This window comes from Pistacia vera, unplaced genomic scaffold, assembly GCF_008641045.1.
Source record: "Pistacia vera cultivar Batoury unplaced genomic scaffold, PisVer_v2 Contig628, whole genome shotgun sequence".
Classification (NCBI taxonomy): Eukaryota; Viridiplantae; Streptophyta; class Magnoliopsida; order Sapindales; family Anacardiaceae; genus Pistacia; species Pistacia vera.
The window spans coordinates 396,890-414,155 of record NW_022196477.1 but is presented as its reverse complement, the minus strand read 5'-3'; the positions used below and the strand labels follow the sequence as shown (position 1 = coordinate 414,155).

At 34.3% G+C, this 17,266-nt stretch overlaps 2 protein-coding genes across 2 annotated transcripts; both read left to right on the top strand.

Annotated features, from left to right (window-relative positions):
• Positions 1-8,448: 8,448 nt before the first annotated feature.
• Positions 8,449-9,168, top strand: LOC116111141 (anthocyanidin 3-O-glucoside 2'''-O-xylosyltransferase-like). The gene has a single exon (XM_031397333.1). The coding sequence runs from the start codon at positions 8,449-8,451 to the stop codon at positions 9,166-9,168; it is 720 nt and encodes a 239-aa protein (XP_031253193.1).
• A 5,076-nt stretch (positions 9,169-14,244) lies between these two features.
• Positions 14,245-15,615, top strand: LOC116111140 (UDP-glycosyltransferase 79B9-like). Its single transcript, XM_031397331.1, has one exon. The coding sequence runs from the start codon at positions 14,245-14,247 to the stop codon at positions 15,613-15,615; it is 1,371 nt and encodes a 456-aa protein (XP_031253191.1).
• Positions 15,616-17,266: the final 1,651 nt, after the last annotated feature.

Here is a 17,266-nt window from a genome sequence, read left to right as displayed (position 1 = left end):
ATCTATATTTGTTCTTTTTCCCCTCTATGATCAAAACATCATTAATTGTGTTTCTCACAAATATCAATTCATTAACTTAACATAGATAACCTCGTTTATGTCTTTTAAGTTTTATGTATTTTAGTTTAAATACTAAAAATATAATTAACTAATAGTTGTATTTATAAAATTAAATAATAGTTATATTTATTTAATATTTTAATATATATAGTTAACTAATGATACATCAAAATTTTCGGTGATACCACTGACACAAAAATGATCGATTGTTGATTTAGCCGTTGTGTGATACCACTGTACTAATTATTGGAGAGAATCCAATGCAATTTTGGGCTAGAGAGAGCATGATTATAAACATTAGCTAAGCTAGTTATCAACTTATGAGTTAGGGTTAGGGGCTTTCTTAATGCCATTAGCTACTTGGAAGTTGGAAATGCTAAGTCAATATTTTATATATGAGGGTAATTAAGACATTTTCTCGGGTTGACATATATGTTTAGGTATCTGTCAATTGCTTTTTAATGTGAGAAATTAATTGCGTGTTCTGGAAAAAACATAGGAGGTTAGGTAATTTTGCCGAACCTCAAAAGGATAGGCCTATTTTTAATTACAATCACTTTAAATTAGAATAACACGGTCCATTAATGCGAATTGGTTGCATTTGCAACAATAATAGGCCTATTTTTTAATTCATTTATCTCTTTAATTTAAAGTGATACTAACCTTAAAAAGAGACATACAAAGACTCATACAAAGAGTCAAATCCAATCCTTGAAAGAAGAAAAAAAAAGAGATTCAAGGACTGGATTTGACTCTTTCTATGGGTCTTTGTATGCCTCTTTGTAAGACTAGTATTACTCTTTAATTTAATCAATTATGATTTTATTATTAAAATAATTAAACTTTTAAAAAAGTTATAATATATGTTATAAAGTTTATTTTTTAAAGTTGCAATGGCTGCGTTTCTTTGGCTATTTTCAAAATACTCTATTTCTAATTTTAAAAAAATTCATGTTTGTTTCTCTATTTTTAAAATCATACCCTATAATATTCAACTATTTTAAATCCCCATAGGTTTGTTAATTTAACTAAATACCCTCAACAATTTTTTTTTTTTATAAATTGATAAAAACACCCCCATCCACCCACATTTGTCAGATTCTAGCAACTACTATCGGAAATTGACCTAAATCTGGCATAATGGTGTACTACCAGCTGGATCTAGCTAGTAGTGCGTCGATTTGACATTTTTCGACCAGATCCATGGCCAAAGATCTAGCCGTTGACGACTAGATCTTTGGCCACATCTGGTCGTCAATGACGACTATTCGACTAATATATGGCCGTCGTTGACCGTCAACAATGATCATATCTTTGGTCGTCATTGATGGCCAGATGTGGCTATTAAGGCCAAACCGATCGTAGATCTGATATTTTCTAACAAATCTGTGGTAGATCTAGTCGGAAAAGGACATAGCGACGCACGATCGGCCAGACTTTGGCCGGTCATGTGCAATGAAACAAGATTTTTGCCAGATACCAACGGTGGTGGCCGGAATCTAGTAATTGTGGGAGAGTGAGGGTATTTTTATTAATTTATAAACTTCTTATTATTAGCGGTGTTTAGCTAAATTAATAAATATAAGAGTTTTTTTTGTTAATTTTTAAATCATATCTAGTAATAATAACTCAATTCAATATAATAATAATATTTTAAAAATACTTTTCAAAATAATAAAACGAGCGCACCCAATACTTTTAAACTCACGTTGCTGGGATCGCCTTTGGTGTTTTAGTAAATGGAGCTTGTGCATCGACCAAAATAAACGCCAAATCTATCTATCTTCCAGTAAAAAAAAATCTAAAATGCAACGCGGATACGATGTCATCTTTACCACATTCTAGTGAATTTATGCCACCTCTGACTATCTTTAAATTTGTTATGATTTGTAGTTATTAATTGTTCAGTTGGCACCCTCGAAAACATTACCCAAAGGTGTCATTGGAGTTGAAATATGACAATAGTGAAAAACAATCAATGTTAACAATGGTTTAGTGAAATCATTTTTTTATTTGGCATTGAGCTAAGTTGTCATTATATTTTTTCTTAGAAAACTATGATGTTGAGCTAAATTAAGCTCTTAGCCGTAAAGATTAACCTTTTTACTGTTAGATTGTTGAGGATAGGATAAGTATCTGATACGAAGGCAAATGTTAGGGGAAGTCTTTGTGTTATTTTTGACATGTGAGGCTTTACCCTATATTTAGGGCGGGAGGGTAAGTCTTTGTGTTATTTTTGACACGTGGGGATTGGCCTATTTCTAGGATAGGTTCACGGTTGTTGTAATATATCCCATAATCATTTATTCCATAAGTTATTCAGTGTTTTAAAACTCAGACTGGATCGGCCAGTTCAACTGGGAATCAGACACTTATCTGGTCCGAGAACATCCTAAACTTGATTATAGCAGTTGGACTGGATTGACTTGGGTTTGAACCGACAAAACAGTGTCGAATCGCTAGTTCAACCATCAGGCCAGAGAATCGGTGGTCGACGACAACTGCTACAGGTGGGTTGAGGAGGATGACGTTTGAAGCTATGACGGGTTGAGGTGAAGAGGAAGGCTAAAGCTGGTGTTGGAATCAATGATCGTCCGTGATGACAGCTGCGTGATCACAAGGTGGGCTGTGCAACCTGTGTTGATTAGTTGGAAATCGATGAAAAAGGAGGAGGGAAAGTATTTAGGCGGTGTCTGGAGGGTTGGGAAAAACAGGTGGGCTCTGAAAACGACCAAAAAAAGGTTGAGAGTAGTCGCACGAATTCAAAGCGACTGAAAAAACTTCTGTTGTGGCGAATGCGGTGTTTTTTGGTGGATTAGGGTTTTTGTGGTGGCCTGGTGGTGGGTTGTTTGACATTGGGCTGATCTTGGGTGGATTGTTGTTGCAGCGGCTAGGGTTTCTTGGCCAGATTATAGGGGTGTGTTTGTTGGATTTCAAACTTGTAAGGATTGATGCGTAATTTTTCAGGAGTGTGTTTGTTGGATTTCAAACCTACTGGATATGCTGACGTCACTAGTCCGACCAATCGGTCCAACTAGTCAGATCGGTTGACTCGAGAATCGACCCCTTGATCGGGTTAAGGCTCAGGTCGGGTTTAAAAACATTTAAGTTATCATCTCCATGTGTTTGATAGACACATCTCAAAAGTGACTATAAGAGAAGTAGTTATGTAACAATCTATTTTATAAAAGCACTCCAAAAGTAGGTTTTTGTAGCTTTTAAAATTTAAAAGTTGCTTTTGAAAGTCAATTACAAAAATATCCTTTCATATATAAAAAATAAATTTAAACAAACATTTAATTAATTAAATAAGTTTAATAATTTATTTATAAATTTAAAAATATTAAAATGGTAGGAGGTTGCCGGTCAGGTCAACAATCGGTCAATATTTATAAATACTTATTTTAATAATAAAAAAGCTGTTTTGGTCTTTTTACATGTGTCATATATAGGGGTGAGCAGTTCCGGGCACCCTGTATTTTCAAGGGAACCGGAATGAAACCACACAGTGCAGTTCCCAAAAAAAGGAACCGAAATCAGAATCGCACAGTGCAGGTTCTTAAATTCAATGAACCAGAACCTAAAATGCAGTTTCCGGTTCCTTTCCAGGGTACCCTATAAAAAATCTATTACCCCCCTATTAATTTAAAAAATAACAAAAATACTTTAAAATTTTACAAATACACCCCTAACTTTTGATTACTCATTCATTTGTGTCCAATGTTACTCATGAATCATCTAATCTCTAGATAGCACTTGAATTCAATTAATTCATCACAATTCACATAAAATTCCGCAGTCAAAATCAAAACACAAACAATTAATTAAATTAATTAAACAATTATATTATAAATCTGTAATTTAATATCATAATTAATTAAATTTCTAATAATTTAATTAAGTATTGTACTAATATTTATAATATAATATTTTAATTAATTAAGTAATCATATTATAAATATATAATGTAATGTTATAATAAAATAAATTTTTAATCACTTAATTAAGTAATGTACTAACATAGTAAATTACTAATGTTTATAATGTAATGTTATAAATTTATAATTAATTAAGTGATCATTTAACTATATAATGTTATAATTAATTAAGTGATTATAATATAATGTAATGTTATTATTAATTAAGTAATTATAATGTAATATTTACTAATGTTTATAATAGAATGTTATAATTAATTAAGTAATCATTTAATTAAATAATCATACTATAAATTTATAATGTAATGCTATAAATAATTAAATTTCTAATCATTTAATTAGGTATTGTGCTAATGTAGTAAATTACTAATGTTTATAATATAATGTCATAATTAATTAAGTAATCATTTCATTATGTAATGTTATAATTAATTATATGACCATACTATAATATAATGTTATAATGAATTAAATAATCATATTATAAATCTTTAGTATGATATTATAATTAATTAAGTAATCATACTATAAATTTATAATGTAATGTTGTAATTAATTAAATTTTCAATCATTTAATTAAGTATTATGCTAATGTAGTAAATTACTAATGTTGATAATATAATATCATAATTAATTAAGTAATCATTTAATTATGTAATGCTATAATTAATTATATGATCAAGTAATCATACTATAAATTTTTAATGTAATATTATAATTAATTAAATTTTTAATCATTTAATTAAGTATTATATTAATGTTTATAATGGAATGTTATAATTAATTAAGTAATTATTTGTTTATAATGTAATGTTATAATTAATTAAATTTCTAATTATTTAATTAAGTAATATACTAAATTACTAATGTAATGTTATAAACTTGTAATTAATTAAGTAATCATTTAACGATAATGTAATATGATAATTGATTAAGTAATCATTCAACTAATAATGTATTAATGTTTATCAATTTATTTTATATAATTAATTAATTACTAATTTACTATAGATATACTTTGAATTTGATAATTAAAGTAAATAACTAAATATTATATTATTATTCAATCAAATATACTATTTTATTCAAAAATAATTCTTTTAATAACATTAAAATACTTTTAATTGATCTTAATTCCACTTATACACTTAATTAATCAAAATTTTAATATTAATATATTATAATATATTAAAGTTTTTTATATGTTGTAGTTTATATGTAATAAGTATAATTGTATATTTATTTAATTAGGTTATTGTAAAAATTTAACTTTTTCCATTTTAATTTTTTTATATGTAAAATTACAATAGATCTTCATTCTTCACAGATATTTTATTTCAGCCCAGATTGTAAAACAGGACACCCGTTGCAAGTTTCAAGCTGGGTACTGCAGGTTCTTTTTTCTAGGTTCTAGTTCCGATTCCTACAAATGTAGGAACCAGAACTGGAATCGCACAGTGTCGGTTCCAAAAAAATAGAACTGGAACCTACCCGCACAGTGTCGATTCCAAGTAGGTTTCGGTTCTACTTATACGTTTCGGTTCTACCCGCTACCTATGCTCACCTCTAGTCATATACCCTATCTTAAAAGGAATAGCATTCACAAATTAAATAAATACAAACACCCCATAAATTATGTCTAAAGTTAATTATTTTTAAAGTTAAATAGATAAATGATTATGGGATAAACTATAATAATCCTAAACTAAACCTTAAAGGTGCATTGATCAAAAAATCTAAAATACAACGGGGATACGATGTCATATATACCACATTCCAGTGAATTTATGCCACCTCGGACTATCTTTAAATTTGTTTTGATTTGTAGTTATTAATTGTTCAGTTGGCACCCTCGAAAACATTACCCAAAGGTGTCATTGGAGTTGAAATATGACAATAGTGACAAACAATCAATGTTAATAATGGTTTAGTGAAATCATTTTTTTATTTGACATTGAGCTAAGTTGTCATTATATTTTTTCTTAGAAAACTATGATGTTGAGCTAAATTAAGCTCTTAGCCGTAAAGATTAACCTTTTTACTTTTAGATTGTTGAGGATAGGATAAGTATCTGATACGAAGGCAAATGTTAGGGGAAGTCTTTGTGTTATTTTTGACATGTGAGGCATTACCCTATATTTAGGGCGGGAGGGTAAGTCTTTGTGTTATTTTTGACACGTGAGGGATTAGCCTATATCTAGGATGGGTTCACGGTTGTTGTAATTTATCCCATAATAATTTATTCCATAAGTTATCTAGTGTTTTGAAACTCAGACCCGGACCGGCCAATTCAGTTGGGAATTGGACACTTATTTGGTCTAGGAATATCCTAAACTCGGTTGTAATAGTTGGATCGGATTGACCCGAGGTTGAACCGACAAAACAGTGCCAAATCGCCAGTTCAACCATCAGGTTAGAGAATTGGTGGTCGGCGACAACTATTGTAGGTGGGTTGAGGAGGACGACATTTGAAGTTGTGAAGGGATGAGGTGAAGAGGAAGGCTAAAGGTGGTGTTGGAATCGACGATCACGCGCGATGACAGTTGCGCGATCACAAGGTGGGTCGTGCAAGCGGTGTTGATCAATTGGAAATCGACGAAAATGGAGTAGGGAAAGTATTTAGGTGGTGCCTAGAGGGTCAGGAAAAACAAGTGGGCTCTGAAAACGACCCGAAAAAGGTTGAGAGCAGTCGCACAAATTCAAAGTGACTAGAAAAACTTTTGTTGTGGCAGATGGTGGTGTTTTTTGGTGGATTAGGGTTTTTGTGGTGGCCTGGTGGTGGTTTGTCCGACATTGGGCTGATCTTGAATGGATTTTAGTTGCGACGACTAGGGTTTCTTGGCCAGATTGTAGAGGTGTGTTTGTTGGATTTCAAATCTGTAAGGACTGATGCGTAGTTTTTTAAGGGTGTATTTGCTAGATTTTAAACCTGCTGGATATGCTGACGTCACTGGTTCGACCGATCGATCCAACAAGTCGGATCGATTGACTCAAGAATTGACCCCTTGATCGGGTTAAGGCCCGGTGAGGTTTAAAAACTTTGAAGTTATCATCTCCATGTGTTTGATAGACACATCTCAAAAGTGACTATAAGAGAAGTAGTTATGTAATAATCTATTTTATAAAATCAGTCGAAAAGTAGGTTTTTGCAGCTTTTAAAATTTAAAAGTTGCTTTGAAAGTCAATTACAAAAATACCCTTCATATATACAAAAATAAATTTAAACAAAAATTTAATTAATTACATAAGTTTAATAATTTATTTATAAATTTAAAAATATTAAAATGGTAGGAGGTTGCCGGTCAGGTCAACAATCGGTCAATATCTATAAATACTTATTTTAATAATAAAAAAGCTGTTTTGGTCTTTTTACATGTGTCATATCCCCTATCTTAAAAGGAAAAGTATTCACAAATTAAATAAGTTCAAACACCCCATAACTTATGTCTAAAGTTAATTATTTTTAAAGTTAGATAAATGATTATGGGATAAACTATAATAATCCTAAACTAAACCTTAAAGGTGTATTGATCATCGGTTGAGCATATGCTAAACCTAACCATATTCATAAATCAAACATCAAAGTCAAATTATTTTATGGAGTAGAAGATGGCATACGTAATATTTTGAATTCATTAACATTCAAGTATAAATATCAGCATAAAAACACATCAGAAGTATTCAATTCAAGATAAAAATAATCAAAATCCATACTTAGTTTTAAGCAGAAAATTAAAATGGCGACCTCGAAACTTCATGTGGCAATGTTTCTCTGGTTTGCCTATTGTTACGGGTTGAGAGTTTCACACCCAAAATATTAATTTATTAGGTGAAGTAACTCTCCCCTTTATAAGCCAAGACCTTTCCAATATATTTCCGATATGAGATTCGTTATAATATTCTTCCCCACCCAATACTGCGACACCCTTGTCATAGGTGGAGCCCCTAGTTTACTTGTCCACCTCACTCTCGTGTGGACCCACAATCACATATGGACGCTCTCATATGGGCGCTTGACGGGATACCGAAAGACGGATTGAGAACCCCTTCCCTACTCGTCCACCTCACTCTCGTGTGGACCCACAATCACACATGGACGTACTCACGTGGGCACTTGGCGGGACACCGAAAGACGGATTGGATCCATTTTGATATCACTTGTCATAGACTAGGAGTTTTACACTCAAAAAGCTAAGCTATTAAGTGGAGAGACTCCACCTTTATAAACTGAAGACATCCTCGATACGCTTTGGATTTGTTACACTATGGCCTTTTCATTCCCTTCCTTTACCTCTCCAACAAGCTTGCCGAGAGAGGTCACAGAGTTTCTTACTTGTTGCCCAAAGGAGTTAAGCCGAAGCTCGAACAACTCAACTACCATCCAGACCTCATAAATTTCTTTACTATTTCGATTCCTCCTGTCGATGGTCTCCCTCAAGGTGCAGAAACCATGTCCGATATTCCATTATCTCTTCAAGGACTCCTTGGTGTTGCCATGGACAAAACTCAACCTCAAGTTGAGACCATTCTCGCAACCCTCAAGCCAGACATTGTCTTCTTTGATTTTGCAACATGGCTTCCAGCAATAACTCGTCCACTAGGCGCCAAGTCAATCTGCTTCTCAGTGATAAACGCAGCCACGTATGCTCTATTCTTGGTTCCAGCTCGAAAAATGGCTCCGGACATGAACCTGGAAGAGCCGTTGCAGCCACCGCCTGGCCACCCATCTTCAAATGTGGTCATAAGAGCCAAAGACGCCCCTTATATTGCTCCCGCAAACAGCGTCAGTCCAATATTGTCTATTTTCAAGCGGGTAACTGGTTGCTTCCAAGAATGCGATGCAATTGCCTTTAGATCATGTCAAGAAATGGAGAGAGTTTATTTTGATTATGTTTCACAACAATACTCAAAGCCCGTGCTGTTAATGAGGCATTTGTTGCCTAAAACATCAGCTTCACAGCTTGAAGAGAAATACGATAAGTGGCTAAACAAGTTTAAACCAGGTTCCATTGTGTATTGTGCATTTGGCTGCCAAATTACACTCGATTTAAAGCAATTGCAAGAGCTGGTTTTGGGGTTTGAGTTGAGGGGGCTTCCATTTTTGGTGGCTCTAAAGCCACCGGAAGGATTTTCAACCATCGAAGAAGCTTTACCTGAGGGGTTTGAATAGAGGGTTCGTGGGAGAGGTTGGGTTCGCTGATACTTGAACACCCCTCAGTTGGGTGTTTTGTGAGTGTCACTGTGGGTTTGGTTCATTGTTGGAATCGTTGATTGATTAAAGGACTTCTATCTGATTGATTGATCAGCACGTTGAATTCAAGAAGCTCGAAAATAAGCCGTCGTTTCTTTACATTTGGTTTAATAATTCATAACTATCTAATTTGTTGCTTCTGCAACGAAAGATTTTCTTTAAGAATATTTGCTAATTTCTTGTATCCGATATACTCGTTGTACTGCTATATCTTTTGTGCCTTTTTATTGTGTTGACGTGGTTTTTCGCACCAACGAAAAATAAAATTACGCCAGTCTCTTAGTGAAACCTACGGGGTTTGTAGTAAACATGTGTTTTAATGCTGGATTAATGTGAAAATAATAAACAAACACGAAGGATAGAGAGTTTTTAAAGTAATGGTTCGGATATAAAATACAAATCTTATATCCATTGTTATTTTATTATTTTTTATTTATGATTTTCAATACAAGCAAGCTCAATCTCTAACACAAATGAGTAGATTTCAACAACAAGAAATTTACTGTCCTAAGATCCACAAATTCGGGTGAGAGATCAGTATTTATATTGTTACATTGGAGGATTTACTGATAAAGTAATCTTAACAGAGAGTTACACGCGGCCTGGGATGGACTTAAACATGAAGTAACCCTCACATAGGATAACAAGCGGCCTTATTGACTGTTCAGCCTTAAAACTTACCAATGAAATAATCTTTATAGACTAACAAATGAAGTAGCCCTCTCATGGAGTGACACACGATCTGGGTGTCAGCACACTTTTTAGGATACGTGGCGTGAATCCATGCAATGTGAATTTATCGCACAACATATTGATTTATGAAGATGATGATTTCATCTATTCGGTAGAGGAGATGATGATGAATTAATTTGATATTTTACTCACCTAATTTTTCCTACGAATTAATTAAGATAAAATCTCAACTTTACTTAGGTTTTAGTTGAAGTACCTGACATTATGACATAACTCATAAAAATCTCCTATTGTAACAAGATTGTTAAAAGGACAAACCTCAAGCAGTATCTATATTAAAAGAACTTTATTAAAATAGTTTTAAATCATATTTTTCTAAGATTCTAAAATGCCCTAGGAAATAAGAGTTTTTTATTTAAAGCAAAATAATACGTTAAGGAAGAAGGTAGAATCACATTTGATTGATTATGGGCAAGATTACCCTTCGAATGTATCAAATTGCCCTAGGAAAGTTCACTAGATTAAAATAGATTTCAGAATCATATTTATAATTAATAATGTTAAATTTTGAGAAAATATGTGGTTAAATATGATATCAAATAAAATATAAGGGACCTTTTAATATTATTATAGGACTGAAATTAAATAAAATTAATGAGAGGAATTCTATTGATATTATCCAGTCAAATTAAATTATGTGAAAAGTGAAAACGTTTATAAACGACGCTGTTTTATTATCTGAATTCATCTATTCACTCCAAATTCTTCCAAGTCTTTTCCCAAGTACAATGTACTAAACTTTAAATTATTAACAAAAGACACCCTTCTATTATCTGAATTCATAACTCAAAATTCTTGAACACCCCATTTGCCAAGAGTTATCACCATCAGAGTAAGGTATGGCTTTTTACATGATTATTACTCTAAAATACGTTAATATTTGATTTGTTCTTAATCATTTCGTTAATCCTTATTATTGACTTAAATCTCTGTGATGTTTACTTGTCTGATTATCAATTTTCAACCGTTGATCGTCTAAAATTGTTGTGTCTGGTTTAGGTTATAAGTTGATTGCGTTTGGTTCCTAAAAAAATTAGGAGAAAAAACAAGTTTTTAAGAACTAATTAAAACGAAAAAAAAAAAAAAAAAGCATTTTACTTGTTCTGATTAATTATTCCTGGAAAAGAAGCAAATAAGACGAAATTTTGTGTGGCCCAACAAACAGATATTTCTGCAATTTGTATAGAATTGGGAAGGGTTCTGGGTTGATTTTGTGTAGTTTCTGGAAATTTTGTAATGATTTTGGAGGAGTTGATGGAGCAGTTGAGGAGTAGTAGCTGGTATAAAGATTGATAAAGAGTTTTCTAGGGATCTTGTGATGTTCATCAGCTCATTTTCTCGAAGCTTGAAATTTGTATTCAATCCAGTAATGTATCAAAATTCTGTCCATTTGGATTAAGTCTAAAATTAGTTGAGGCTTAATTATTAGCCATCAAAATTCCGTCCAGCAGATCGAGTTGCTACTGGTTCATAGTAGAATAAATTAAACAAAGTTTTTAGTTTCTTGCAAAATAATCATTTATTGAGATTTTATCTGTTACATCCATGAAATTGCTTTGATTACTGTAAGCATGATGTATTAAGATTTTATACATGGGTAGGGCGAAGTCATTAAATCATCTTACTCACACAATCGGAAAACCTCCATGCACCGACGACAAGATCGATGTTGGGACTTGGCGTCAATGCACTCACAATACACGTCAACGTATTCATAACCTCGATGCACTCACATTACAGCAGAGAAATGTTACATCGATGCAGTACCTAAAGTATATGCTGGTGCCGGTACAAGTATTCTCTTATTTCCTACTACACTTACAAATAAATTTTACAAAGATCTTCATATAAAGTGATATGACAAAAAATAAATGGAAGAGTGAATTTAATGAGTTTGACTTTTTATTTCACTCTTCCATTTATTTTTTGCCATCTCACTTTGTATGAAAATCTTTGTAAGTATAGTATTATTATTTTAGTAGTGTCATTCAATTTATATTCCATTACATTCATGTATATATGCTCTAACACAAGAATACAATGTTTTAAAACCTGGTCTAGCCCATCCGATTGAACCGGTTCAACCGAGACCCGGGTTACCAATTTTCCTATTCACCAAAAACCCTAGAATTTGAGATAATGATCGATGAACAATTGAAGGCCAGGATATTGGGGCTTTTGAAGAGGAAGAGTCGGTGAGTGCAATGGTGGTGACGGAGGAGATTTCTGGTGAGTGAATCAATTGGAAATTGAAAAAAATCGAAGGCAACAATAGTCGGTTTTTGCTAACGATTGGCAAGCCGAGCAAGAGTAGGGTGAGATGGGCTTTGGTTAGGAGGTTGAGGGGAGTATTTTCGTGGGGAAGGGGACGGTTGTCGACGCTGGCGATGGTGAGATCTAGCCTAGGTTGTCGAGGCCGGCAGTGGTGAGATCTGGCCTTGGTTGTCGACATCAACGATGGTGAGATCTGGTCGAAATTGAATCGATTTCGGCTACATCTTGAGTAGATTTTCTAGGGAATGAGCTCAAGGGATGATTTGGATTGCATTTGGTATGTTGCCGCCGCCAACCAGTCAACCACCGATTTATATTTGAGGTATGTTTGCTAAATTTTAAACCTATAGTTATAACTATAGTTTTTAGTGGATGCATTTGCTGAATTATAAACTTTTTGACACATCAACCAGGGACCTAACAACTTTGCCGGGTTTCACCCCGGGTTGGTTATTAATACATTGCAGGAATATTTTCCCTTTGAGGGAAGTCAATCTTTCATCTTTAATATTTTCATTTCTGGCGCTGAACATCATCGTTGTCACCTGAATGGTATATTAGCTTCTTGGGAATAGTACTTGAGAGACATTAATGGTTGAATTGAAGAGTAATATTACTCGTCATGCAGTGCTTAGATGTGAATGGATAGGCTGCATGTTATCTAGGTAGGAAAATAAATGCAAGTACGGTTACTTCACAAGACCATGTAGGAAAATAAATGCAAGTATGGTTACTTCACAAGAATATGCCGCTATCTGAAATTCTAGAGTAAACGACATGTTCCCACCCAAAGATTAGCGAAACTCTAAGTTCCACGCTTGGTTTTATTTATTCTAGATTCCCATTATTAAATTAATACTGTTAATAATTTTTGGACTCTGACACAATATGGAGAGTGTTATTGCCAAAATGCCTTTTCAAAGAAAGTAATAAATTACTTTTTAACCTCAAATAGATTTGGATTTTTCTAGCAAACCCAAGGGAGTGGAAAGTCGGGAGAAAAGGCTCAGATCCGATCGAAATGGAGGCAGACAAGGCTCGGGGATGGATAGGTGTGGTTGGGGATGAGGGGGGGAAGCTAGTGGTCGTGATGGTGATGTCTAATGGTGTCGAAATCTGGCTAGATCTAGATTTTTCTGGCAGCCATGAGGGAGGGGAAAATCATAGATAAAAGGCTCATATCCGACCAAAATGGAGGTAGAAGAGGTTGGGGGATGGATGTGTTTTGTCGAGGATAAGTGGGGGAAGCTAGTGGTGGTGATGGTGATGTCAAATGGCGTCGAAATCCAACCAAATCCAGATTTTTCTACGGCCAAAATGAAGGCTGAAGACGCAAGAGGATGGATGGGTTTTGTCAGGGATGAGTGGAGGAAGCTAGTGGAGGTGGCAGTGATGTCCAATGATGCCGGAATCTGGCTAGATCTAATTTTTTGCAACTGCCACAAGGGAAGGGAGTGATGAGGGGTGCTTGTGAGAGAAATTTGAGATATAAAGGGTTATTTGAAATTTTTATTTTTATGTAAGATTTAATGCAGTGTAAATTACCATTTTAACCTTTGATCGTTAAATTAAATGATTTTTTGTTAATTTAATGCTGAAAATCTGGAATAAATGAAAAGAGGGATGGGAACTTGAAATTTCACTAATCTTTGTGTGGGATTGTGGGAGCATGTCGTTTACTCGAAATTCTAAATCATCTACTTCTGAATTTATGATCTGTATGAACAAAACCTCGGAGATATAGGTAACATTTATGACTAATGCTAATGGTCCCATCCACTGATTTTATTTTGTTATGTATAGAGAAAAGTTTTGACACAGATCTTGAGCTTATTCTAAGTTGTCTTTCCTCAAAGAATTTTCTGACCGCACGGCATGGGTTATCAAAATACTTGATGTATAAATACATATGAACCAGAAGTTTTCCATTTCGTTCTACACTCCAACTCACTATTTTGAAACACAAAAATGGATACCTCAAAACTTCATGTAGCAATGTTTCCATGGCTTGCTTTTGGCCATTTCATTCCTTACCTTCACCTCTCAAACAAGCTTGCAGAGAGAGGTCACAAAGTCTCCTACTTATTGCCTAAAGGAGCTCTCCCAAAGCTACAACAACTAAACCACCATCCAGACCTTATTCACTTCTTTCCTCTTGTGATTCCCCATGTTGATGGTCTCCCTTCAGGTGCAGAAACTGCTTCCGATGTACCATTCCCTCTTCATGACCTACTTATTTCTGCCATGGACAACACTAAAGATCAAGTTGAGACAATTCTCACCAATCTCAAGCCAGACATTGTCTTCTTCGATTTTGGACAATGGATTCCGTCAATAACCCGTCAGTTAGGAACTAAGTCGATTTACTATTCAGTGGTTAACGCATGCACGCTTGCATTCTTCATGGTCCCAGTTCGAAGAATTACTCTGGAGACTACCTTGGAAGAGCAAATTCAACCACCGCCTGGCTACCCTTCTACTACTGTGATAATTAAACCCAATGAGGCTCCTCATATTGTTGGGCTAAGCGATCCCCTTGAAGGGGTTTCCCTTTACGGGCGGCTGACTGGAAGTATGAAAGAGAGCGATGCAATTGCTGTGAGAACTTGCCATGAAATCGAGGGATCTTTCTGTGACTATCTTGCTCAGCAGTATTCAAAGCCTGTGCTGTTAACAGGGCCTGTATTGCCTGAAACACCAGATGCACAGCTTGAAGAGAAATGGGATAAGTGGTTATACAAGTTTGAGCCAGGTTCAGTGGTGTATTGTGCTTTTGGTAGCCAAATTACACTACAAAAAGAACAATTCCAAGAGATGATGTTGGGGTTTGAGTTAAGTGGATTTCCATTCTTGGTGGCTCTGACACCACCTCATGGATGTTCAACCATCGGAGAAGCATTACCTGAAGGGTTTAAAGGGAGAATTGGTGAGAGAGGTTGGGTGCATGGAGGATGGGTATCGCAGACACTGATACTAAAACACCCTTCTGTTGGGTGTTTTTTAAGTCATTGTGGATTTGGTTCCATGTGGGAATCTCTGGTTAGTGATTGTCAAATAGTGTTGATTCCATTTCTACCTGATCAAGCTATGGGTGCAAAATTAATGGTAGAAGAATTGAAGGTAGCTATAGAAGTGGGTAGGGGACTAGACGGAATGATTGGCAAGGAAGGTTTGAGCAAAGCAATCAAATCAGTAATGGACAATGAGACTGAAATGGGTAATTCAGTGAAGAACAATCATGTTAAGTGGAAAAATATATTTTCTGGCAAGAATTGGCAAGATGAAAAGATCGATGGTTTCGTTCAGGATCTGCAATTTCTTTTGGAATCTGGGAAATAGAAACCTCATGGGCTTAAATGCAAAAGCAAGTTCACAGATGTATGATGGGGGACAGCAGTTATTTTTTATTTTTTTTCAATTAGTAGTGTATGTGTTAAGTCAGATGTTGTGTTTAGCTTGTTCTAATATTGGGTCATTTCTTGTCCAAACTTAATAAACTTCTCTTAGTTAAAGAAGTTGTACTTTCAATTTCATCATTTAATAAACAACAATTAAGGTAAAATCCTTTAGAATTGTAGATTTAGTGCAGGTAACGTGTTAAGGATCCTTCCCTGGCCAAATCTCAGGTTTTTCAATTTCTCTCTTATCCACAATCAATTCAACATACTCACAACAAATGAAATTCCAAAATTTGTTCTATCATCATCTCTAATTTCATTTACCATCACAAGCTTCTTGTTTCTTGAAACAAAAAGCTGCAGTAGAGGAAAAAAAGAAACAAAATTGATCACAAACCTTTATTTTCCGCAGAAATAGATGAGAAATAAAATTAGGAAAAATTCAGCTCTGATAGTAAGCGGCTGCGGCTGTTTGTGACGGCTAGTGCTGGTGTTGCAAGTTGTTGGTGGGTTACTGCCTACTGGGTTATATTGGAGAGGTGAAAGACAAAATTGTAGTTGGGATAGTCTGAAGGGGTAATTTTTGTTTTTTTGTGGGCAATATTGTCAGTGATTTTGGCGTGATGTTATGAAGAGGGTGAAGTAATATATTATTTGGGAGACTTCACAACTTCTGTGATGCCAATTGCCTGATTCTGTTTTTCTTCCAGGTGCCTATTTTTTCCCATCCCTGAAAATCAGAGTGGTCCCTTTATTGCCTTAAGCTTTCTTGCTAGAGAATTGAGTACACAGCTTTCAGAATTCAGATATTAATGGATGAAGTGCATGTTAAGTGAATAAATGCAAACATGGTGTAGCCCACAAGAATACCTGAACATGGGTCGGTTACGTTGGGGATTAGATAGTATTAAATCGAACAATTTATTACACTTATATAACGTGATATAACAAATATTTTCTGGCTTTTTTATTTCACTGAATCATTTTCAACTGTTGGAGAAAATGAAATAAATAATAATTTTATTTCAAAAAGATACAATGATGAATAATGAAGATTGCACGAAAGCTAAAAGGCTGAGTCATGGATATCTTGTTTTCTTTAAGGAGATTCTAGTTCTCTACAATCGACAAAGCTTAAGAAACCGGTATAGTAGAAAAACATCTTAACCTGTCTTCTCCAGGATACAACAGCCCAATAGTTTCGTTGTTTGGTTGATAGCAACCCTACACAAATTGCTGAACCCAAACTCCTCTAAAGGAACACCTTTCTCTAACTAATATTTTTCTCTCAATAGAATGGATGAAGATAGAACAAATGTGTGTGATGAATGTATATAAGAGACATTTATATACTACTCTTCACATACTTCATCTTTTCATATTCATTACTCATCTTTTAATTCAATCACCATACCCACCTCCAATTCAATAACTTAACTCCCATCATCTTTAATCTTCCAACCGTCTATCTTTCATCTTCCTACTTTTCATCCTTCCTCTTCCAACCTTCCATGAATAATAAAAAAAATAAAAAATGCAAGTTATAACATCAACCATATTTGAGGACCTTTTCAATAATTTCTGAGGGCAAC

Coding starts and splice junctions, on each gene's coding strand:
- LOC116111141 (XM_031397333.1), top strand. CDS start 8,449: ATGTCCGATATTCCATTATCTCTTCAAGGACTCCTTGGTGTTGCCATG.
- LOC116111140 (XM_031397331.1), top strand. CDS start 14,245: ATGGATACCTCAAAACTTCATGTAGCAATGTTTCCATGGCTTGCTTTT.